General features: G+C 43.6%; 1 protein-coding gene across 1 annotated transcript in view; it reads left to right on the top strand.

The window, feature by feature from the left end:
- CCDC169 (coiled-coil domain containing 169) overlaps nucleotides 1-25,916 on the top strand; it is a 58,054-nt gene that overhangs the window by 7,038 nt on the left and 25,100 nt on the right. The window contains exons 2-5 of the mRNA XM_030199395.1: nucleotides 8,719-8,801; nucleotides 9,684-9,794; nucleotides 9,876-9,916; nucleotides 25,803-25,901. Of these exons, the coding sequence (XP_030055255.1) occupies nucleotides 8,719-8,801; nucleotides 9,684-9,794; nucleotides 9,876-9,916; nucleotides 25,803-25,901 (334 nt within the window). The remainder of the gene's footprint in view (nucleotides 1-8,718; nucleotides 8,802-9,683; nucleotides 9,795-9,875; nucleotides 9,917-25,802; nucleotides 25,902-25,916) is intronic.

The raw sequence follows: 25,916 nt of genomic DNA, 5'->3' as shown, positions 1-25,916 counted from the left end.
GCCTGAGTTTCCACACGTGCTGCTAAAGTAGCACTCAAGTTGACGATGCACTTCAGCCACTGATGTTGGCACTCCCGCGCATGTTCAGTTCAGTTCAGTTGCTGAGCTAAGCATGCGTGAGAGAGCCAGCATCAATGGTTGATGCGTGCCTGCTTGCTAACTTAAGTGCTTCTCAGATAATGCAGGCAGGACTCCCGCAGGAGACCTCTTCAGCTGGAGGGGCTTGACATCTCCGCCAGTCATTAAAGCAAAGGGAGCCTAATCCAAATGTGAGGCCTCTCTGCAGCTATGCAATTGAGTGTATCTGAATTTTATAAAGTAGTGGATAAGCACAGAAGATCTCTGAGGGAGAGGAAGGTTTATAGAGTTTGATGTAAATATGGATGGACAGATTGGATAGGCCGTATGGTCTATATCAGCCATCATTTTCTATGTTGCTGTGCTTCTATAACAACAATACTATGGGGCCAATGCATAAAGTCATGGTGAGCCCAGCTGCAGGGTTGGACACATGCATTACTGTCTGAATAATGTACAGAGGAGTTGAGCGTATGTATTAGCTCACATGGAAGACATAGCCACAGATTGTATTACAATGTATGGTAAAGAGGCCATTAAGTATTCTGCTGCAGGCAGAGAATAGAACAGTGGCTTTTACCACGTGGACACTGATACATTTTTCACCACTGGGACAGCATAGAAAGATTAGCAGAGAAGATTTAATGCTAGATTTAACTTCCAGTTTTGTTGTCTTCTGCATTCAGAAGAAATGTATGCAAGTTTAAAAGGCTGACAGGAGGTAACAAAGCTTGTGTGCATGTCTGAACAGAAACAAAAGTATCAGTTCACAGTACATATTGACGTCTATCCTTTGCAAAAAGACCAATCGGCCTCAAAACGTTTTATGTGCTAGAAAAATTGCAAGGCTTCTACTTATATGCAGAAGAACAGGCACCAATGTATGTATGTATATTGTTAACCACTTATAATTGTAGAGTATGCAGTCTATACATTTTTATAAATAAGTGTGTGCAGACATTTCTGTTTTTGTCAGAGATGCACGCAGTAAGCTGCGCTTTCTGCAAAACTTTTGTGTGCATGAATCTGGCATGCTCCCCCCATTTTTGATACAGTTTCGGTGAGCAAAAAATCTGCATAGACTTAGGGGTCCTTTTGCAAAGGCACGTTAGACGCTACATGCATGCAGCATGTGCCTAAACAAGACTACTTCCAGGCTACCATGCCCCCCCCCCCCCCCCCCGGTGGTAATTTTATATTTGGCGCACATCCATAACACTTGGATGATTTATTTATTTATTTATTCCCATGCTCATCATTTCCAGCATTAATCGGCAGTTGGCGCACGCCGACCGGTCACCACGTGAGCCCTTACCTTTAGATCAATGGATGGTGTTAAGGGCTCTGGCTGGTTTTGGATGCACGCCAGTTTCAGTTTTACCACATGCCCTTTTCCTGTCCCATTAAAAAAAAGCCCTTTTATGCAGATGTGGTAAAAACTGGCCCGGCGAGCACCCAATACACACACCTACGCTACTGCAGGCCACTTTTTACCGTGGCTTAGTAAAAGGACTCCTTAGCTTTCTACATGTCAAGGTATTACTCTCACAGTAGAAGCAGACATCCACACATGGTCTACCTGTGGCTTTCTGCATTGGCCACTATGTTAATAGGATATGAATTTGAGGATTTAAGATTTTTTTGTGTGTGATAAAAATTATACTTTATTGATATTTTATATCCCTGTTAGGGGGTTTTTATAGATGTATTTATTTAAAAAATTTTAATAGTTTTCACTCTACCTTTTTGGATTCGCAGTGCCGGTGGAGGGCCATCCACTTTTTTTCTCTTTTTTATTGTTGTTTTATTCTTTACAACCATATTGAAGTTGAAAAGAATTATATAAAAGGGGTCAAGAATGTCTGTCTGTCTGTCTGTCTGTCTGGACACAAAATAACTGTGAAAATTTAACAGAATTGGTTGAAACTTGGCTTCAGGAAAAAACCAGTAAAAAGACACATTGAATTAAAAAATGAATCAAATCTGTTTGGGGGTTCTAGAAGAAGAAGTCTCTCCAAAAAATGACCCAATGGATTTCTGTGGGCGAAGGAGTTCTAGCCTTTAGCACAGAAAACTTGGAGTGGGATAAAACATGGCATGTGTGAAAAACTGGTAAAAGGACTCATTGAGTCTGAAAATAGGCCACATTGGACTAGGGGTTCCAGAAAAATGATCCCCTCCCCACCCTCCATAAAATGTTCAGTGGATTGCTGTGAGGAAAGAAGCTTCAAATTCTGTAGCATAGAAACTTAGACTGAAAAATAGAAGTTAAAGAATATGGCAAGGCAGTTAAAAAAAAAAACTGAATTCTCTAATCTTTCAAATCTCCAAACTGCCCCGTCCCCCAAAACTACTCGCCTCACAACTGCCCCATGATGTTAGGGTTGCCAACTAGATCCAGATTCTGGGTTTACCCCATTGCACGGAGGAACTTGTAGTTCTGATCTCCCCATTACATTCTCCAAGAAAACCTTGACGCCCATAGGCCAAAAACTAACCTCAACAACTGCCACACCACCCCTAAACTGTCCTAACCCCAAACCTATACCATTCAACTATGCTACTACCCTGCCCCATCCCCCAAAACTACCTCCAACCTGGCTCACTACTCCACAGACTGCTCCATCCCTATAAGCTGCCCAGCTATCTTGCAAAGTGCCTTATCCTCAAAATTCACCCCTGCAACTGTCCATACCCCAAAATCACCCCCTGCAACTGCGATATCACCCCACATACTGCCCCCACACTCAAAAAATATTCCCTGCAACTTCCACATCATTACCAAATTGTCTTGCCTCCTAAATCTACTCCCCTGCATACTGCCTCACTCCAAGAAATTTCTCCCCCAAATGAGCCACTACCCTGCAATCTGCCCCATTCCTTAAAACTACTTCTCCCTCCGCAAGTACCCCACCACCCCACAAACTGCTTCACCTCCAAAAACTAACCCCCGCCCTCCCCCACAACTGCCTCATCATCCTGCCAACTATCCCAATCCTAAAACTACCCAACCCGCAACTGATACAATACCCCACAAACTGCCTCCAAAGCCAAAAACTACCCCCTTAACTGCTCCTATCTACAAATTGACCCAACCCCAAAACTAGTCCCCTACAATTACCCCTGTATTCTGTGGGCAGGGCCAGATTAAGCCATTGAGAAATTTTGCACATATTTTATGTCCATGTATTTTGAGGGAGTGGGGGGGGAGAGGCTGTGAGATGTGCTCAGGATTCAGGAGGTTAGGATTGCCAACTGTCTGGCTTTTATAAGACGTCAGCAAAATTGTGCCGTAAGGTTTAGAAGGTAGAAATATGTATGGATATTTTTACGTGTTGAAAACTTCTGTCTGCAATTCTCTAGACCCCCACCCCCTTTGTGAGTGAGCCTGCCCTGCCTGCTCTGTTGTAACTAGCAGCAAGGAGTTTGTAGGTGAGATCTAGCCAATAGGAAATCAAGTGGGGACTAGAAGGCAGCGCTAGTCACAGGAAGGATAGAGGTGGAAGAAGTTTCTGTGCTGTAGAAGTGAAGTTTCTGCATGTGGGGTGGGTGGAGGGAAGGAAGAGAAATTACACAATATATGTCTATGGGAGAAGCAGTTCCAAATGCTACAGTATACATACTCTGATTCACTGTAACATAGTGATTAATTAATTGAACCTTTCAAACTGCATTCCATACTAATCTCGTCTCCTAATCACAGACACATAGAATGAACACAGACACACGAACATGCAAGGATGTGCACACACACACCAACACACTTGCACAGGCACACACAAACGTACACACACATATTTACACGCAAAGAGGTTGAAAAGAATTCCATGAGCCATGCTCTGCTAACTTTTCCTACTTCTTTATGTTGGGATGGGACCTGGGCTGCCATCTTTAATGACCACAGGAAAGCGCAAGGCTTTTGTGGCGTTTAGTTACGTTTTGAGAACTGCTTCTGAGAAAGATAATATTGAAGCGGAGATTGACTTTGTTGAACAGCGACCCTTGAGCAGCTGTTCTTCACTCAGTTAAGTCAAGCTTTATATAGAAATGATTATACTATTGATTTTGAAAAATAAGACTTTTCTCACATAAAGTGTTGTGTTCCTTTTATACAATTATATCAATTTGGGGACTTGTAAAGATATTATGATAGAGAGCTATTATAAGCATACGGAAGACGTATGTGTTAGGCGGGGAGAGGGATCTTGGGGTGATAGTATCTGAAGATTTGAAGGTGACGAAACAGTGTGACAAGGCGGTGGCCGTAGCTAGAAGGTTGTTAGGCTGTATAGAGAGAGGTGTGACCAGCAGAAGAAAGGGGGTGTTGATGCCCCTGTATAAGTCGTTGGTGAGGCCCCACCTGGAGTATTGTGTTCAGTTTTGGAGGCCGTATCTTGCTAAGGATGTAAAAAGAATTGAAGCGGTGCAAAGACAAGCTATGAGAATGGTATGGGATTTGCGTTACAAGACGTATGAGGAGAGACTTGCAGACCTAAACATGTATTCTCTGGAAGAAAGGAAAAACAGGGGTGATACGATACAGACGTTCAAATATTTGAAAGGTATTAATCCGCAAACGAACCTTTTTCGGAGATGCGAAGGCGGTAGAACGAGAGGACATGAAATGAGATTGAAGGGGGGCAGACTCAAGAAAAATGTCAGGAAGTATTTTTTCACGGAGAGAGTAGTGGATGCTTGGAATGCCCTCCCACAGGTGGTGGTGGAAATGAAAACGGTAACGGAATTCAAACATGCGTGGGATAAACATAAAGGAATCCTGTTCAGAAGGAAAGAATCCTCAGGAGCTTAGCCAAGATTGGGTGGCAGAGCCGGTGGTGGGAGGCGGGGATAGTGCTGAGCAGACTTATATGGTCTGTGCCAGAGCCGGTGGTGGGAGGCGGGACTGGTGGTTGGGAGGCAGAGATAGTGCTAGGCAGACTTATACAGTCTGTGCCAGGGCTGGTGGTGGGAGGCGGGGCTGGTGATTGGGAGGCGGGGATAGTGCTGGGCAGACTTATACGGTCTGTGCCAGAGCCAGTGGTGGGAGGCGGGGCTGGTGGTTAGGAGGCAGGGATAGTGCTGGGCAGACTTATACGGTCTGTGCCCTGAAGAGGACAGGTACAAATCAAAGTAGGGTATACACAAAAAGTAGCACATATGAGTTTATCTTGTTGGGCAGACTGGATGGACCGTGCAGGTCTTTTTCTGCCGTCATCTACTATGTTACTATGTTTAAATTATTTCATATATAAAGCTTTTGGACTCGGGTGAGTCCTTTCTGAATATTCTTTCTACACATATTATTAAATTTTATCCCATATCAAGCCTACGTAAATTGATTAATTGGGCAGGTTTCTATTAGTAGTATTTCTTGAGCCAAAGCATCTTCAGGTACTGAATTTTAGGTGCCCCTGGGACGTTTATTCCTTTTCCAGTATGAGCATGACTGGAAGACTAGCCTAGTTGTTAGAGCACCAGCCTTAACATCAAAGAATACCCTGTTCAAATCCCACTTCTGCTCCCTGTGGTTAACCTTCCATTGCCTCAGGTACAAAATTAGATTGTGAACCTATTTCTCCCTGGTTTGTTACTGCACTTAGATGAACTGTCATTAGGCCACGGAAGAGGTAGAAACTGCAGCGCAGGAAAGAAATGTTTCCTGCCTGCCCTTCTTTCTATACTACCAGGCCAGCAGCAAATACTTCACTCTTCATCAATCCTCACAGACAGTGAAGAACACAGCATTCTAGGTGCTGACTCGCCCACAAGTGAGAATTTTCTAAACTTTCCTTTCCATTTGTCCTCTTCCTTGTTGCCTCATCTGCTGCAGAGCTGCCAAGTTGCCCAGTTCCAGAAGGGAGACTTTTTGTCCAGACTTGGTTTTGAACTTGTATCTCAAAGCACCTATTTTTCTTTATAGAATTCTATTGTAACTGGTTAAGAATGCATCTATGTGCTTAGGCACGAGTGCTTACAGCAGCCATAGAACTAGCATAAGTGTATGCACCTATATTCCAGAGAGACACATGTAACTTATAGTATCCTTTTCACCCCGCCCAGAATCCAGAGATAAATGCACAGTTATAGAATAGTGTTTGAGCACATATCTGGCATGTCGACGTGTATATGCACACATACACACACATATGCTATTAACATTTACCAAGTTTCCAAAGTTTATTAAAAATTTCATAGACTACCCTAGGGTAGAGATATATATAAAGACACTAGTAAAAAAGGCCCCTTTCTCACACAAATGAAACAGGCGCTAGCAAGGTTTTCCTCGGAGTGTGTATGTTTGAGAGAGAGAGAGTGTGTGTGTGTGTGTGAGAGAGAGAGAGAGACAGAGTGTGTTTGTGTGAGAGACAGAGTGTATGTGTATGTGTGTGTGAGACAGAGAGATAGAGAGAGTGTATGTGTGTGTGATAGTGTGTCTGTGACAAGAGAGAGTTGTATGAGACAGAGAGAGAGTGTGTGTATGTGTGTGTGAGAGACAGTGTGTGTTATAGATAGTGTGTGTGTGTAGAGTGAGACACAGAGAGAGTGTGTGTGTTTGATAGAGAAAGTTTGTGTGAGAGATTGTGTGTGTGAGAGAGAGAGAGAGACCCCTATTTTTCAGTTGATAGTCTGAGAAACTATATCAGAACATGACTGCAGCCTGTCGACATCTGTTCAGTAGTCTTGTAAACCCTGCCAGCTATATGGGGACGTCAGTGGTGAGTTGTCTTGCGAGATCAGCACTTGCCCGATGTATTTTGAGCGGCACAGTATTCGGAACGTCAATGGATAGTTGTGGCACGAGTTGCTGCCTCTCGGCCATTCTCAGTTTGACTTAGCGCTCATTATCACGTACGGGCTCCGAGTTCCATGACCCCCTCCTTCCCTCCCTCCCTCTCCTCCCCTCCGAGGTCCAGGCCCGCCCCCCTTCCGTCCGAGATCCAGGCCCCCTCCCCTCTGAGTTCCAGGCCCCCCTCCCTCCCCTCCCCTGCGAGTTCCATGCCCCCCTGTCTTCGGAGTTCCAGACCCCCGCGCCTCCCTCCCCCCTCTCTCAGTGGCAGCCCGATCTGCGTTGGCCACCCTCTTCTCGCAGTCCTGCGCCTGCCCCTCGCCTTCCTGCGTGCTGGCTGTAATTTAAAAGTTGTTGCCTCGTGGTCCGGCAGCAGCAGTGTAAGTCGAGCAGGCACGGCGCTTCAGCCTGCCTTCACTTCCCTTCTGTCTCAGCTGTGCCTCTGGTCCTGCCCTCATTTCCTGTTTCCGGAAGGGCGGGACTAGAGGCAGAGCTGAGACAGAAGGGAAGGCAGGCTGAAGCGCCGTGCCTGCTCTACTTTCACTGCTGCCGGCGTACACTGAGGTAAGAACTTTTTAATTACAGCCAGCATGCAGGAAGGCGGGTGGCAGGCGCAGGACTGTGAGAAGAGGGCGGCCAACGCAGGTCGGGCTGCCACTGAGAGAGAGGGAGGGAGATGTGGGGGTCTGGAACTCCGAAGACAGGGGAGCATGGAACTCGCAGGGGAGGGGAGGGAGGGGGCGGGCCTGGAACTCGGAGGAGGGGGGGGCTGGAATTCGGAGGACAGGGGTGGAGGGGGGGCGATTCTCCGTCGATTGAATCCTCACCTCCAACGTTCTTTTGGTGGCTGGTGCTGGTTTCCCTTTCCTCTCATTGATCAGCCCTCTGACGTCATCACATTCCGATGCGAGGGCAGACCAATGGGAATTGTGTTACGAACCCAGGCATCCAGACGTAGAAAGTTGGAGGTACAAATTATTATATAGGATAACAAAACTAAGCAGTAAGCAAATAAACAAACACTAGTGGAAAAGAAGGAAAAAGATAGAAATATGCAGAAGCAGGAATTCCATATCATTAAAGAAAAGGAGAGTAAGGGATAGTATTAGGCGTAAAAGTAAGGCTTGGTTATGAGGTCTTCTTGCAGCCGAATTCAGAGTAGATTACTTTGAGAGAAAGTAACGGAATCAGAGGGGAAAAGCATCTTTAACTAACAAGGTTTAATCGGAGTGAACTGTCAATAATCATAACTGGTAACTAAATAGTAGCACCAACTTTCTAGAATTATCCCCAGTATAAATACATTTTAAAATGGCTACAAACGGGGCCCTTTGACTGCAAAGGAAAACTGGCAAAGAAGGCAAGCAGCAGGGTGAGAATGCAGCTCGCCAGCTCCTCCTGCTGACTAGAGAAGAATGGACAGGGAATGGGAAGAACAGACACACCTCTGCAGGCAATGGTCATCCTGGTCCCCCTTCTCTCCCCACATATACATACATTATTTTTGTCAGCAGCTGACTTGCCAGGGCAAAAATATGCCTTGAGAGCCATTGAACTATTGCATCTGAAATGTCTCTTCCTAAACATATGGGCCTTAGGCACATTCCTGTTTTGCTTATGCCTTAATCCTGCCCTCAGTTCACAGAGTTGAAATGGCCTTCTTTGAGGTGACAGTGGAGGCTAAATACCACAAATGTGTAATTTCCATGGCATTTAGTTCTAAACTGGACTATTATTTATAATCCATTTCCCACTGGTCATTTGCAGACTGAATTTTCAGTGATTACTGCCTGCCATCTTTCCAGGCATATCAGAATAAGAAAAGTCTGATCCTGTATTTCTGCACACCACAGGGAAATGCTGGAATTGTCAATATCTGAAATGAGAAGCACAGTGGCTGAGCTGGGAAAACGACTCGGTAGTGTTGAGGATGAAAGTAAGTATTTGTTTCCGTAAATGAATGAGAACATGCATACTTCATTACATTAATAGCACAGCGCTGATACAGTTTTTAAAAGTGCCTTTTTTTAGCTGGTTCTTGAAGAAGTTTTCTTGTGCACTTGAAGATGGCTTAAAACAGACAGAGCTTGTAGAATGCATTAATCGCTATGATGACATTCGTAACATAATTAGACAATTAGAGAGGCCAGCAATATGACCTCAGTTCCTGCTTCAGTTGCATTCTGCATTCACAGCCCCAGAGGGAGCATAGTGATTACTCAGTTGGACTTATAGGCGCCCATTCGCTGGATGTGATTCTGGACAGCTTTTTCCTGCATATCTGTCACTGTAAAATCTAAACTAAAAAAGTGTGAAGCTAGAGTAAATGACAGGCAAATTATTGACAAAGACAGTGCTTTATTAACTTTTTCTTTATACCTACTAAGCTCTTAATCATGAAGACTCGAGGTGATATATAAGAAAAATAAGCAAACATACTAGCAAGGCTGTTTCTATTTCCATTATGCAACATTAACCAGTATTCAAACATTGTCAGATTTGACCTTGGTCATACCAGGTTTCAAGGATAGATGGCAGGGCTGATATGCTCCTGTGACCCAGGAAAAGTCACTTTATTTATCTGTGCTGTCTCCTGTTTCGCACTGGAAATCTACATACAGTCCAGGTGCTAGAGACATACTGCTAGGTCATGTCGCATGTATGTTTCTGAAATACTAAAAGATTGTGACACATACTCTAATCCTGTTCGGATGAAGGACTTCATATTGTGATAATTACTATAAAAGGCACCAATTATGAAATAAAGCAATCAAATCTACATTTTAACCCAGCTTTTCTTACATCATTTCCAATAAAGGAAATGAATGGAAAACCAGGTATGAAACACAAATGGAACTGAACAGACAACTAGAAAGGCACATTGGTCTTCTTCAAGAGAAAGTGGAACACATGCGTGGAGATCCAACAGGTGAAGACGGTTAAAGATGTATTTTATTTCACACTCCATTTATCTGTGCACGTGTCCCTTACACATTTTACTTGTTTATAGACAGATTATCTTCTGTACGTGCCTTTGATCAAATGCCTGTGGTGAGTACTCTTTAATGTCTTTGACTACATCTTGTATGCTGATATGTCATAAAGTAGCATTTGAAACTCAAGTAGTCTGATTGGTCGATGGTGAGTGTTACAGCATGGCTGTTAAAGGGTTGTATTCTTCATCCATTCCAACCCTGTGAGATATCACGTAATCAGACCTTGGCCTTACTGCTGTGTGCATGGGGAACATGGAGTGTGGCAGGCAGGAAATGATTTTCGTAAGTTCGTAGGGAATACTCTTCAGTTTGATTCAGTATGGAACACATACTGCCTCAACAAAGCACTATAAGGCTAATGAAAGCAGTGTCTTTCAGATGCACATTTAAAACTAGGTTCTCCCTGCTCAGTGGATTTCGTGGTACTTTTTTACAGTAATTATGTTGACCTTGGTATACAAGATTTTTTTTTAATACCAAGGCTTTAATCTTTATGGTTTATCCTAGGTCCAAAAAGGTTTTTTCCTACTGGGATTGAGTAACAACTCTCCCTCCCCCTGTATTGTAGGGATTCTTAATTTGAGACAAAAGGGACAAAAAGAGACCATTTCATCTTAGCTAAAACAAACAAAAAAAAAAAGAGGCTGAGAAGTAATCACAAGGTTTTCAAATTACTTTGACCTTTGGCTCAGAGCATCCTTGAAAGGGAAAGGGGATGGGACTTGATATACTGCCTTTCTGTGGATACAATCAACGTGGTTTACATATTTTATACAGGTACTTATTTTGTACCTGAGGCAATGAAGCATGCATGTTGTCATATTTACTGTGGTAACTAATGTTCACAGGAATTTTGCCCATATTTTGGGTCAATTGTGTATACATCTGCAAGGCTCATAAAACTATATTGTTACAAAACTGATGGAAATTTTCAAAATAGCAGCATAAAATATTACAGTTATGTAAGCATTTAAAGGTGAATAATTCTCCTGGACAAAGCTACCCAATGAGTAATTCCCAGGTTCTGTTTACAGAAGTCTAGCTAAAACAACTTCCTAGCTCTCTGTCCAGGGGTGGTTGTTATAAAGGAACACTGACTACATAGTTTGTTACCTTTAGATTGTAAGCTCTCTTGAGCAGGGACTGTCCTTCCCCATGTTTAAACTTGTACAGCGCTGCGTAACCTTGGCAGCGCTATAGAAATGCTAAGTAGTAGTAGTAGTAGTCCTTAGATCTAATACATTAAAAAATTAGAGAGTTCTAATAACAGGTACAAGGTGGCAGACTTCAATAGCATGATGTTCCTCTATCAGTTTCGTCTTCGTTTCTTTATCTGTCACACTGACTTTGCCCATTCTTTTTCATCCTGATTTTATTATTCATGCGCTGGCTGTGCTTTCCTGGGCAACTAATTGTTTGCTGTTCCAAATATTATTTCTCTGAGTTACATGCTTCTCCGGGACTCATAACTGCAACCCCTAAAATAAAGTTGTATATTTAAATTTCAGCAAAGCCTTTGATACTTTTCCCTTAGAGGTTCCTGAATAAACTAACCCACTTGAGGGAAGGAGCCAATTAGATCAGAAATTGGTTGACTGAAAGTCAAAAGAGGGTGATGGTAAATAGAGGGATGTAGCTACCACTGAGTGAGCCCAGCAAAAAGCCAGGAGCTGTTCAATAATAGGGATCTACTCATCTGCCCAGACCTGCAAGCAGAAGAAGTCCCCCTCCCCCCTCCCAATGATGAGGACAGCAAGGCAGCATAAAAAAATAGCAGTGTGGGACCTTGGAGGGCATGTGCATGCTCAGCATCTGCCGATCCCATCCCCTGCGACATAAGAAGTTACATCAGAGGGGGCAAGATTGAAAGATGCTAAGCATGCTCACAGGCTCTGAGGTCCCACACTACCATTTTCTTTCTGCATCATACCTGAGGATAATGGTGGTAGCTATGGAACAAAAAGGGAAATGGGACTTGATATACTGCCTTTTTGTGGATTTATTTGCAACTACATTCAAAGCAGTTTACATATTATATACAGGTACTTATTTGTACCTGGGGCAATGGAGGATTAAGTGACTTGCCCAGAGTCACAAGGAGTGGCAGGGGGAATCAAAGTCCACTGCACTAACCACTAGAGAGAAGATTCTAGATGGGAGTGGAATAGAATGGAAGATCAGGGAAGATGATGGACATAGAGAGAGTTGTAAGACAAGATTGGGACAGATTCTGAATCCGGAGGTAGAAGGAGAGATCAGAGGATATGGTGGACATGGGGGAGGTGGAATGTGAGAGCAGGAGAGATGTTTTGAAGGAGTAGGAGGGGACAAGGGGGGCATTGCTGGACATAGGAAAGACAGCATATTCCTGATACGGATGGAGGAGAAGGGAAGAGATAAGGGAGATGAGAGGCTATAGATAGAAGCAATAAAAAAGGGATGAAACTTGAGTGTATTAAGAGACAGAAAAATAAATGGAAGCAATCTGAGTCTGAAACATCAATGATGAATGTAGGGGAGCTAGTGAAGAAGACAGAAGGAGAGAAGAGACATTGCAAGGAGGTCCTGAACATCAAGCAAGGAGGACAGGTACAGTTATTTTCTGTTTAGTGACTGGAATATGTCAGTTTGAGAACTGACATCTACTATCTTTATATTTTGCACAGTAGAAGAGGAAATGCACTGCTTTCTTTTTTTTTTTCTTTGGTGTTGCTGTGCATTGTAGTGTGTGGCTTCTTGGAGTTTGTTACTTTTCATCTACACATTTCTACTTTTAGTTTGTGGTCACTTATCCTGTATTTGGACAGGGTTTATTTGTTTTGCATTTGTTACTGAGGCCAGGTATTCTATTAGCATTGTAGGGGTCTGTAGTAAGTCTTTCTTGTTCCCAATAGGTGTATTGATATTAAAGGTCTCACTGGAATATTTACGATATTGCCTTTTCCTAGGAAGCTCATTGCTGATTGCTGGTATGAAATTGTAGACCAACTCTATAGATCCTAAGGGACTTTTTAGGGTTTTGTATTAATTCATAATATACCTGCTACTGGAGAGAAGTTATGTTGTTTTTACTGATGTTATGAAATAGTAAATTTGTTTTATAGGTCCTCAGTGATTTTTATAAGGTTTTGTATTTTCACAATATGCCCGCTACTTGGGATAGATAATGTTGCTGCTACTGAGATGAAACCCTCCATGACATCTTTCAACTCTTTCCTGTAGACCAGGGAAATCTCGCTACTGCAGACCCAGTTTGGACACCTCCTTCCACTATACCCCCACATTCATGCCCTATCTGTAGGCCCCAGACACCTCCTCTCTACTCCAAACCATCCTGTATTTCTGCACACCACAGGGAAATGCTGGAATTGTCAATATCTGAAATGAGAAGCACAGTGCATGGAGAAGTGAGAGAGAGAAATGTTGGACATAGAGGTGGAGGGGAGGGAGTGATGCATCGGGGAGAAAGGGAGAAATATTGGGCATGATGATGGAGGGGAGGAATGGAGAGATATTGGATCTGGGGCACAAGGGAGGGAGAGAGAGATAGGTGGTGGGCCATGAGAGAGAGGGAGGGAGAGATATACAGGAGGTGGAGAGGGGAGAAAGAAGGAAACGTTGGATGCAGAAGGGAGTGATGGAGAGATGCCGGACAATGGGTGTGTAGGAAGAGAGGGGAAAATGGCGCACTATGGGGGATAGGACAGAAGGGAAGAGAAAAGGTACAGGGAGATGAGAGGCTATGAGGATGGGGAGGGGAGAAAGAGGGTCAGATGTTGGGCTAGAAAGGTGGAGGGAAGAATATGCTGGGAATGGTGGAACCACGTGGGAAAGGCCGGGGGGGGGGGGGGGGTGGCAAGGAAATGAATGAGAGGAGGATATTGTTTATAGGGGCTGAGGAAGGAGTGAGATGGGGAATGGGACAGCTAGTGGGTGAGAGAAGATGGAAATTTGATAGGTAGCTGAAAAGTAAAAAGGAGGAGAAGGGTGAGAAAAATGGTGAAATTTGAGTTAACGGGCAGAAAAGGGAAAAAAAAGAGAGGAAAGAGCTAAAAAGGAATGATGAATATGTCAGAGGCAGGTGTAGTGAGGAAATAGACAGGAGAGAGGATAAAAGACAAATGGACAGCAGCTGCTTGAAAGAGAATTAGCAGACAGACAAGAATGCAGAAAAGAAAAAGTGGAACCAACATGATGGAAAAATAAAATGTCCAGACAACAAAGGTACAAAAAAAGCATTTTATTTTGAATATTTTAAATGGAATATGTTAGCTTTGGGAAATGGGCATATCAAATGTCTTTGTATTTTGTTCAGTAGAAAAGGAAATGCATTTCTGTGTGTTTTTTGTCTAAATATATTTATTTCTAATTTATGGTGAGGGTCTGTTGATGTGATAATAATGACAGGTGGGGAAATCAGAGAGGGGATGGGGGCCCTTCTTTATTTGTTATTTTCTGACCTGGGCCCTAGCATGTCTAACACCAGTCCTGACCCTTGCTGTATAGCTGGTGGGGATCTCCATCTGAGGACCTCCTCCAAAGACAGCCAGAACTCTCTTCTGCCAAGCTCTGCAGTGAACGACAGCATCCTTGAGCCAATGACAACTAAGCGCACATGGGTGCTGGCATTAGTGGCTTAGGGACGTTGCTGCTGCCTGCCAAGCTTGGTGAAAGGAAGTTCTGTCCACCTTCAGAGAAAGTCTTCAGCTTGGAGTTCTGGCCACCTTCAGAGAAAGTCTTCACCCTACAGAGCTTGGGGATCTTCATTAGCTAATGTATTTATATTGTGAAGTGGGGGTAGGGTGGAGCAGAGAAACATTTGTGCCCATTCACTTTGGGCTCAAGCCCACCCAAAATTGTGCTGTCTGGCTACGCCACTGCCCTGGTTTAGCTCCTCACATTTTTGGCCACGGCTCTTAACGGTCGTTGACAGTACCTGGTCTAGTGTATAGCCTGGTTCTTCAGCCCCCAGTTGCACTCCTTAGTGTCACTGGGTGAGGCTCTGTCTTGATCCCATAGGATCTCGCCCAGGGGATGTGCATCTTCATTCCCCCCGACTCATCTTGCCCATTCACCCTGTTTGGGTGTGTCCCCATGGGCTACTTCTGCAGTTCCCAGGTGCTAAAATTTGATCTAAATTGCTACTGCAGCTTTAAGGCTGTGTTTAAAAAAAAAAAAAGGCAGCCTAGAACAGGAAAATCCCTTACTCAAAGTTAAGGGATTTCCCTGTTTAAGCACCGCCATAGAGCCCGGGATGGCGCAGGAACTGGATCCCTGGGCGGAGGCAGGTCCAGGCAGGGATGCAGGTTTGCACATGTAAAAAAGATCTGAAGAAGTTCCTGGAGGAAAAGTTCATAGTCTGTTATTCTCAGGTAAGGCATAATTTCTCCTTGTCCTTAAATAAGAAGGAATAGAGTTCCATAATGTTAGGCCAGCAACCCGAAAAGCTCAAAGAAATGTCCCCTAACATTTCAAATAATCCCAATTTGATGATCTTAAATTTGTACTGGGTTTATAACTTTTCAGAATATCCATCAAATATATTGTGTCCTCATCATGCAAACTGCTAAAAATTAGACAAATATTAAATGTGCTGTTCCACAGGAAGCCAGTACAGTTCTGCCAGTAATAGTGTAACATGATCCTGCATCTTTTTCCCAAACAATCTAGCATCAGTGTTTTGGATTAACTGCAATCTATGCAATTGATATTTTGGATGCCCATTGTAAATTGCAGTAGTCTGTTCTAGACAACATAAATGCCTGTAGCAAAACCAATAAATTGTTGTGATGTAATAAATAAAGGAAATATGAGGTTGGGGCCTATTCAGTCACAGCTACACCACTTATCAGAATATGTCAGTTTTTGAAATGTACATCTGCCAGAACTGGTGGTAGATATGGCTGGGGCCCTCAAGAAGAACCTCACTCAGCCTTCAATCTCATTCATTGCAATGGGCCACCCTTGGCTTCTCTTTGTCAGTAGACTTCCCTAGCAGTCTACTGTAAATCATTCCCTGCCTTACTCTCTACTCCTAACCCCCCTCCCCAAAATAGCATTCTCCACCCTTTCCATAGGAAACTTAAAACATTTTTATTTGAAGAAGCTTTCAGTTCTTAAATGTATCTTCACCTCAAATGGGACAGAGAAGCAACACAATGAAAGTAGCAGCACAAGGCCTTGAAGCTTGTGTGCATATGCTCTTGTGTCTGCCGGTCCTGCCCCCCCTGACATAAGACATGTTTTCAGAGGGCATGGGACCAAAATATGTTGAGCATGCATGCACAGGCTCCAAGGCCCTGTGCTGCTGTTTTTCATTTCAGCCTCAGATGTTGGCAGCATGGACGAGGATGATACAAGCCAAGATGCAGAATGGAGGACTAGAAGGGATGATTGAAGCAGATGCTTCTTGGGAGACTACTGTAAAAGAGAAGATATGAGCAGATGCTGGACAGGGGACTGCTATAGAAGAGGAGATCTAGGCAGATGTGACCGTGAGCAGGACCGGTCTTAGGCAGGGGCGAGAGGAGCGGTCGCACAGGGCCCCGCGCCTCCAGGGGCCCCGTGGAGCTCCCTCCTGCTCCCCACCACTGCCACAATCTGACTCCTTGCCTCCCTTCCCCCGAGCCGCAGGGTGCTCTCCCCGCACATACCCGAGGCCAGCCCTGGTGGTGTAGTGGAGTCTTCAGGGCAGGAAAGATCCCCAGTCTTTCCTGCCCGCTGCTGGCGCTGATGCCTTGTTGCCGCATCACTTTAAAAATGGCTGCCGAGACTGTTCGCTCAGGCAGCCATGTGAGTATTCAATTACTATTTCATTTTTGCTACCAAGTATTACATATTAAGCGGATTTGTTTTAATTAATTTATCTAGTCCTTACATGCACATGCTTTTGCTTTTTAACCCCAAAGGTTTCCTATGATAGCATTGTGCATATTTGAATTAGTTTTTCTGTACAAGTTTTGCTTGATTTGTCTTTATTTGAAATTTTAAAAAATGTTTAAAATGCATCTTGGCAATGAGGGGTGGGGTGGGGGCCCCACCTAACTGGTCTGCACAGGGCCCCGCAATTGCTAAGACCGGCCCTGGCCATGAGACTAGAAGGGGACATAAGGACAGGTACTGGACATGGGAAAAGTGGAAGGGGAGATAATTAGTGGGAGATGCTGGACATAGGGGAGGTGGAATGGATGATCGGGGATTTGCTGGACATGAGAGAGAAGGAAGGGGTTATCAAGGTCATGATGTAAATGGGGAAAGTGAGAGGTAATGGGTGATGCTGGATATGGGATACATGGGAAATTGGAAGGGCTGTTTGGGGGCCATGCTGGACCTTGGGAAGGTGGGAGGAAAGCTTGGAGAATATGCTGGACAAGGGAAAGGGAAGATCGTAGGAAATACTGGGAAAGGGGCAAGAAGGGATGAGAAGGAAGTTACTAGACATGGGGGAAGGAAACAGAGAGAGGTGCTTGACATGGAGGAGAAGGAAAGAGAGAAGGGGGTGACTGGCATGAATGGAAAGGGGAAGGAAGAGAGAAAGGAGTACCTGCCACGGAGAAGAGAGAAGGAGATATTGGACATAGATGGGAAAGAAATAGAAAGCTATTGACAGTGGGAGGGTTGAAGGGTATGGGAAGAGGGGAAGGGGAAGTCTTGATTGTTTACTACTGAGTTTGAACTGAAAAAGGATCTTGAAATGTTGCCGATTGGTTGATATATTTGCACTGATGTAACTTTTTCAAAACTTTAATAATCACTTATTGTAAACAAACAAAAAAAAAGCTATTGACAGAAGCAGTAAAATAAAAAAAAAGGAAAAAGGATCTAATATACCGCCGTTCTGTGGTTACAATCAAAGCACTTTACATATTATATACAGGTACTTATTTTGTACCTTGGGCAATGGAGGGTTAATTGATTTGCCCAGAGTCGCAAGGAGCTGCAGTGAGAATTTAACCCAGTTCCCCAGGTTCTCAGACCACTGCTTTAACTGTTAGGCTACTCCTCCACTCCTGAAGACTGGATAATGAGATGAAGGGATGAAAAAGGAGTGAATTGAGAGGAAGAAAAATAAATGGAAGAAAGCATAGAATTGAAAGATTATTTGGAGATGAATTTAAGGGAGGAAATGAAGTTAGGAAGGAAGAAAGAAAAGAAATGACAAAAAGGCAGAAGTTCCTGGACAGGAAGCAAAGATGATAGAGGAAAGAACCACCATACAGTAGGACCAATATGATTAGAAACATGAAATCAACATACAATAAAGGTAGAAAAATTATTTTCCATTTAGTGATTGGAATGTCAATTTTGGGAATTGACAGCTTATGTTTTTAAATTTTGCACAGAACAGGAGGAAATGCATCTCTTTCTATTCCTCTAGTGTTACTGCATGCAGAATCTAACTTCTTGCAGTTTCAGGTATAATTTTTGTCTAAATATTACTGTTTAGTTTGTAGTCACTTACCCTGTATTTGGAGAGGGGTCTTTGTGTGCTCTGCATGTGTCTGAGGCCAGGGATTCTGATAGAATTGAGCATTTGTAGGGATCTGTAGTAATCCATCTTGTTCAATTTTACCAATATGTGTATTGATGTTCTAGGCCTCACTACAATATCTACAAAGCTGCCTTTTCCTAGGAAGATCTTTGTTGATGCTGGTATAAAATGATAGGCCAAATCTATAGATCCTGAGGAACTTTTTAGGGTTTTGTATTAATTCGTAATACGTATACCTGCTACTAGATAGGGGTTATGTTGTTACTAAACCAGAACCAGACCTTTTTCGTATGGTGAATTTGGGGGGGGGGGGGGGGGGGGGAGATATCCTAGCTGCTCTCCATTGTTATGAGGAAGTCTGCTTAGACATCTCACTCACAGCAGATATCTCCACATACTCCTGTTATCTTAGGTACCCCCTATACACCCCACATATAGTTCATAGTTTATTAACCTTTAATATACCATAGTACATAATAAAATACCAAAGCGGTGTACAATTTATTCCAAAGTTCGGGGTCAACTCAAAGAATACACTCTGTCGAGTCCTTCTTAGGTGGGTCTGTTTCACACTCAGAACTCCAAAAATAGCCTATCCCCTGAATGCAACGTCCGCTAGGGAACATACGATCTTACTATAGACACAAGCACGTACTGTCTTGCCCTATGTATAGAACCCCCAGATCCACGCAGATTCCTACCCTGATATACACCCACACAAACATTATATCCCACATACCCCTCAGTTTCCAAACAACCCTTCCCCCGCTCATTCACTGAAGCATTGAAGGGGATCTTCTCCTGGCCCTTCACTACCTTGGGAAATATGGTGTCATAGGGGCCTATTTTAATTTTTTCCACCTGCGGTCCATTCAATTCTAACTACACCACTGCTATCTACTACTGTTATTTTTATTTTATTTTTTTCAGAATGTTTCAGATGTTGCTTTGTAACCTACTGAGAAACTCCAGTTGGAGGGATATAAATGTTTAGACTACACTGGAGCACTATGTCCAAACACATCTGAAAGACAGGTGTCAAGTCACAGCTCTGGCTTCTGCCTCAACCCATTGCATTCTGGCAGATATACTCTACACTTCCAGCTGTAATCCTTGGCTGTCTAGTGAGCATCATGATAGGTTACTTTGAATAGTTATTTGACTGGTTTGTGAGGTCAGAGCTGGAGCCAGCAAGCTACAAGGCTGGAGGTCACAGCAAATCCATTCATTCAGCACACTCCTTCTATGCAATAAATCAGTCCAGGCCTGAAGGTGCAATTCCAGCCAAAGGGATTTACTTAACTTGAATGACCAAAAAGGATTTAAAAACCACATAGTTCAAAGTATAGCTATTTACAGTTAGAAGTAGATTAAAGATAGGCCCCAGTGCTCAAAACTCCAGCACTGTTATGAATAGTGCTATAAAAATACTGCCGGAAGAACACCCTAATACTCAACACTAATGAGATGCAAATATAGGCGCACTCATAGCGTTGAGCATTAGGGAGTTAGGCAGGAGGATTGTGCTTGACACATATGCAGAAGAGTTTTGCAGTAAGCTTGGCTCCTCTGTGCATGCACCTGGTAAGAACAAAACATGACGCACACATTGGCGTCTATTTTCCATGACCTAAATATAAGCATTAAAAATTTGTTTTTTTAGCTTGAATGCTTATATTTAGATGCAGGAAACAGACAGCAAGGTATGCTTTCATTGGGCATTAAAAAAAATTTTTTTTTGCATGGCCGCTTTAAATTTAGATACAGAAAACAGACACCAATGTGTGCTTTCGCTTGGGTCTACTGTTTCTCACAACCAGTACTTAAGGGCACGCATGGGCTTCCTTCTGCTTCCAGCAGATTTTACAGAAGGAATCATGAGAAATCCTCTCTTCCAACCCCTAACACTTGCTCCAACCTGGCATTATTTTTGTAGCAGTAAGGCAGTTTTGTTTCAGGCGCTCTTTTGTGAGCATTGAGGAGGAATACAAAATGACCTCATTTACATGAACTCTAACTACATTTGCATGCCATCTGTACTAATGCTTGGTGTGCTTGTTGTTTCCTGCACTAGATCCCTCTGAACATTCTACGCAGGTAAATGTGGACGCTAGTATGGCACTAATGCTCTCTAGCGCCCGTGTTTACTTTTGAGCATCGGGGTCTTAGTCTCTTTGGAAATAGAAGCATTAGTAGTAACTCTAGTGAATCCTCTGCCTTAGAAGCTGTTCTCTCTCTAGACCTAGTATCCAGAGAGTACTGATTTGAGGTATATGATAACACAGAGATGAGTACTCTTTGAGCCTGCAGGTACACTGTCTTGGTTGCTGATGAGATTCACTAAAGTGGGTCTCTGTCTTGACAGTTCTAGATAGATGGTTCCTTTCCCTATTTTCTCCTCTGAAGGCAATGTGGTGGACTGGTCTCCCTTCCAAACATGCCTTCAAACCAGTACAGGAATTGGTATGTTCTGTCCCTGTTTCCTTCATTCCTTCCTTCCCATGTGCACTGATTCTGTTAGTAAGTCACCATCTCCTCTTGCTTTTAAGGGTGCATTGTGGCCAGGGAGCAGAAGCCAAAGACAAGGCCATTCCCATGGGCTGGGGTTTTGTAGTCCCTCAGTTTTCCTCCATCTACTAGACAGAAGGATCAGCCTTGGTCTCTAGAAACTGCAAGAGCTATCCAAGTCAAAAGTTCACACACCTGACACTGGTAGAGTCAGTAGACATCACTGCCAAACTGTTCTTCGAAGAGTAGGTAGGAAGAGGAAATGCTAGTCATCTTGTATGGGGGGGGGGGGGGGTAGGAAGGGTAAAGTGATATTTGGCCACCTAGGGGGATGGTGAAAAGGATGATGGGCTATGGGAGGTAGCATAGAGCCTTGAGCATCCTCTATGGTGGGGGCATGCATGGCTGAAAGTTCACCTAAGGCATTAGATACCCTTAGACAGGCTCTGCAAGGAAGGCAAATATAGGTCAGACAGGCTACTATTGATATCCATATCTGTTGCGGTATCCAACCAAGTGAAAGGTTGGGAGACGTAGCAGGACAGACATTAGTATGTATGTGTACCAAAGGCCTACTGTCTTGAAGAGCCCATCTCCTTCCTTTACACCATGTCTTAGGTTACAGTCCCACTCAACAGACCACACTAGAAGGCAACGCCCCATGGTTTGCACACAAATATGTTCCAAAGGATGAACAGCCACAAGTAAGGTTGGCATTACAGACCAATAAGGATGAAACTGGGATTCACTCAAATCTCAGCTTTGTGTTGCTTTCCATCTTCAGCTACATGTGCTGCATATGTATTTGCATTTCTCTGCTAAATTAATTAGAAGAAAAGTTATTCTACAAAGAGCCACATGCACAGCCAAGAGGAAAGGCAGCACTGCAGCAATGTTTGAGAGTTAGACATTGGGATCCAATGTCTAAATATCCCATGAGCTACATTATTTGGCTAAACATTTGTGCAGCAGTACTAGAGCTAGTCTTGCAGAAGACTGCCTGGCACTGGCCATCCAGCTGTGCCTAGTGGTTCCAAGCAATGCAAGCAACTATCAAACATTATCTAACTAAGCAGACTTTACATAGGAAAGAAGTAGGTTGGAACGCACAAGACAGAACTCTACACCCAAAAAACATAGATCCTTCTAAACTGCACGAGTATGCGCTTACACTCACATATCCCAGCACGTGCCATTTTTTGCAGTGGAGCAGATTAAAGGGAACCATAAGGGCAATTCTGTAATTTAGGTACCCGCATTTATGCACCCCTAGTGTAGAATTGTACCGCTTATTATTATCATTTGTATAGCGCTACCAGACTTATCCGCAAAAGTCTCAGGAAGGTGCCTAAGCACCAGTAGAGCACCAAGGGCGGGGCAGTCCACCCCGGGTGAAGGCATCAAGGTGATGCTTGGAGCAGGAATGTGGCTGTCGGCTCTGCCGGTCCCCTGCCCTTTCTGTTGTTACTTCCTGTTCCAGGACAGGGGACTGGCAGAGCCAACGGCTGCACACCTGCTCCGCGCACCCCCTTGCTAGAAGGAAATGTGTGTGTGGGGAGGTGATGCATTGTTGGGGTGCAGCGGTGACCCGCCCTGGGTGACAAGTTAGGAATGCCATTGCTAAGCACTATTTTACAACAGTGTGCATAACTTACATAGTACATAAAAGCAAGCGTATACATGGCTTGTATACGGGCGTATACATGGTTCAGGCATGGGTGGGGGCTCCCATTTTCACATGTAACTTACAAAATACTATAAGTGCTGCATGACCTGGATTCATTTACATGGCTGCAGTTATGCTAGGTCTATGTCTGGTGTAACTACAGTTATATAAATATAAGCTGTGCCAATTCCGGGTTATGCTAGTATTCCACAGTGGAATCTGAGTACCCAGATGCCATTATAGAATAGACTTCCACTGCGCATTGTCGGAGTGTCTAAATGGAGACACCCAGTTGCAAAACTGTCCCCCCCATGTGTGCCAGCTCAACAGGCAGCAAAGAGGCATCTGGCCCTGTGCCTTTACATGATGGAAGGGAGTCCTAGGGTCCTGGTTTTTGCCTCATAGGTAAAGGATGTTCAAGAAACAAATCAGTCCCAAACAAATATGTATATGTGTGTTATTATTATTATTATTCACTTAACAGCTGTCTCAGAAATTATACAAACACCACAACTCTTGTTTCCTACAGCCGAACCAAATTTTTAGTGAGAAAACGCCGAACTTCAGCTCACTTAAATGTTCTATACATCATAATGCTTCTCAATATTTTTCAACACAATTTGTTTAAATAAGTAACTTTTGAACACACAATGCTTGACTATTTCAATGTAAAAAAGTGTTTCTTCAGCTAGATCAATTCTCAAGAAACTGAACAAGTACAGACAATTTAGTCTGCTGAAAAAAGCTCTCCAATCGAAAATCCTGTGCTATTTATTTCAATTGACTTGGAATTTGCTCTTTAATTGGAGAGCTTTTTTTTTCAGCAGACTCCTACAGCCAAGCCAAATTTTTAGTGAGAAAATGCCAAACTTTGGCTCACTTAAATGCTGTATACATAATAATGCTTCTCAATATTTTCCAACACCATTTGTTTAAATAAGTAACTTTTGCGCATACAATACTACAGTGTAATAAGTGTTTCTTCAACTAGGTCAAGTCCCAAGAAACTGAACAAGTGCACACAATTAGTCTGCTGAAAAAAAGCTCTCCAGTTGAAAATCCTGTGCTATTTATTTCAATTGACTTGGAATTTGCTCTTTAATTGGAGAGGGTTTTTTTCAGCAGACTAAATCGTGTGTACTTGTTCAGCTTCTTAGGAATTGATCTAATTGAAGAAACACTTATTACATTGAAGTATTGTGTGTTCAAAAGTCACTTATTTAAATAAATGGCGTTGTAAAATATTGACAAGCATTATGATGGATAGAGCGTTTAAGTGAGCCGAAGTTCGGCGTTTTCTCACTAAACATTTGGTTTGGCTATAGAAAACACCCTATACTGAAAGTTTCTCATTATTCCTTCACTTTAATACAAGAGTTGGGGGGGGGGGGTGTTTATATAATTTCCAAGAAAGCTGTTGTGATTAATAATAACAATACACATATACCTATTTGTTTGGGATTGATTTGTTTTGTGGACATTGATTAGTATATCTTTCCCTTTGGGGTTCATAATTTGAAACTATTTAAATCATAAATAAAGGAAGCAGGAACTGAGAGGTGATGGGAAGGACTGCCTGCCAGAGCTGTGCTGTCAGTGGTAGGAAGTGGTGTCCCTTGGCAGAGAGCGGGGAGGAAGAAGGGAAAGAAAATGCTCAGCTGGCCACCTCCCTCCTCCAACCCAAGGTAGGGGGGTGGGGGGATTGACCACAGCCCACTGGTCCACCAGGGAAATCTCAAGAATGCTGGGGGGGGGTTGGGGGGCTGGAGACCCCTCGGATCTCCAGCCCCCCTGAACCTGTGTCGGGGGGGGGGGGGGGGACCGGAGGTCTGCTGGATCTCCAGCCCTCTTGGTGTGGGGGGGGGGGGTCGTCAGTTGCCCACTGGGCCACCAGGGACATCATGGGGATGTTAGGGAGGGGCTGGAGACCCACCGGATCTACAGCCCCCCTGAACCTGGGTTGGGGACCAGAGATCCACCAGATTCCCAGCCCCCTGCTGCTGTGTGTGGGGGGGTGTCAGTCGGGTCGACTTGGCTCAGGGTTCCTGTGGGAACTGCTGCATTGTGTGGAATGGGAGCTTGCTAGCAAGCAAATGCATGCTGGACAGGGTTCACCACTCCTCCCCAATGGTCTGCAATCCCTAACGCCAGCTCCAACCTGGCATAGATTTTGCCATGGCCTGGTCGCTGACCATTGGGGATGAATATATGTTTAGACCTGTTTTGCATGCATTTGCGTTCAGAGCCTGCGAGCGTGTTGTTTCATGCGCTCGGGGGCTCTGATCATGGGTTGGTAGCAAACGCAGGCACTAGTATGGCGCTAACAGCCTCTAGTGCTTGCGTTTGCTTCTGATCATCAGCCCATTAGACCAGTGGAGAGAGAGAGAGAAGATGCTCAAATAGCAGGAAATGCAGTCAGAGACCAAGAAAATGAGGCAGGAAGATACATAAATATTTCCCATTGTATTGGGAACCACAGGCTTGATTAAAAACAATTTTCAAGCACATCTGGTTAGGTTGCTTATACACCTTTCATCTTATGAGCTCCAGAAGGACGCTCTCTTTAACACAATGCAGGTACTATGGTGAGCATTAGCAGTAGATTTGAAAGCTTGAGATCATACTCTACATACCCTGGCATAGTAGTGAGGTTCATTGCTGTCATTGTATGTCAAATCTAACCCACTGGAAACATTATGACATGATCCACCCCTCCCATCCAATTTTGCAGGAACTTGAATCATAAACAAAGATATAAAATCTTAATCCTTCTTCCTGCATATATCTACACAAACGAAACCAAATAGATGAATAGCAGTGGAAACAAAATTGAACTCTGGGGAACCCTGCAACCCAGAGTCCATTAAAAAAATGTGATTAACATGCTCCCCCCCCCCCCCCCCCCCCCAAATTCTTTGGCTGCAGAGAGAGATATTTTTGCCAGACAACACAATGCCTAACCAAAATGTATCTGTTTGAAATTAGGAGGGGCCAGTATGAGGCCAAAATTTATTCAGAAAGCTATATTATTCTGACTGGTTAAATTTATCCATTTAGGGAGACCACAGAAATAGCGAACATAACTTAAATTATAATTTATCTAGTTAAGTTTTGAACTGCATATTCCGTGGTCCTGCCTAAATAAATAGGGTCACTGAATATATGGCAGCCATGGCTTTAAACACTGCCCCCAGAGAGTCTTAAAGATGCTTGTACAAGCAGCAGTATGAGGTACAGAAATATCTATACAATTCACTTTATTTTATATGTTTACAGAGTGCTTTGAATCAATTTATTAAACAGTTGGAAGCAGAGAAGATGAGTGTTCAGAACCAGCTAAAAGATTATGAGCTTAGAATGGAACAAGAGTCTAAGGTTTGTTACTTTGCT

This window comes from Microcaecilia unicolor, chromosome 4, assembly GCF_901765095.1.
Source record: "Microcaecilia unicolor chromosome 4, aMicUni1.1, whole genome shotgun sequence".
NCBI lineage: Eukaryota > Metazoa > Chordata > Amphibia > Gymnophiona > Siphonopidae > Microcaecilia > Microcaecilia unicolor.
The sequence above is the reverse complement of the archived record's forward strand: the minus strand, read 5'-3'. Positions and strand labels throughout refer to the sequence as shown.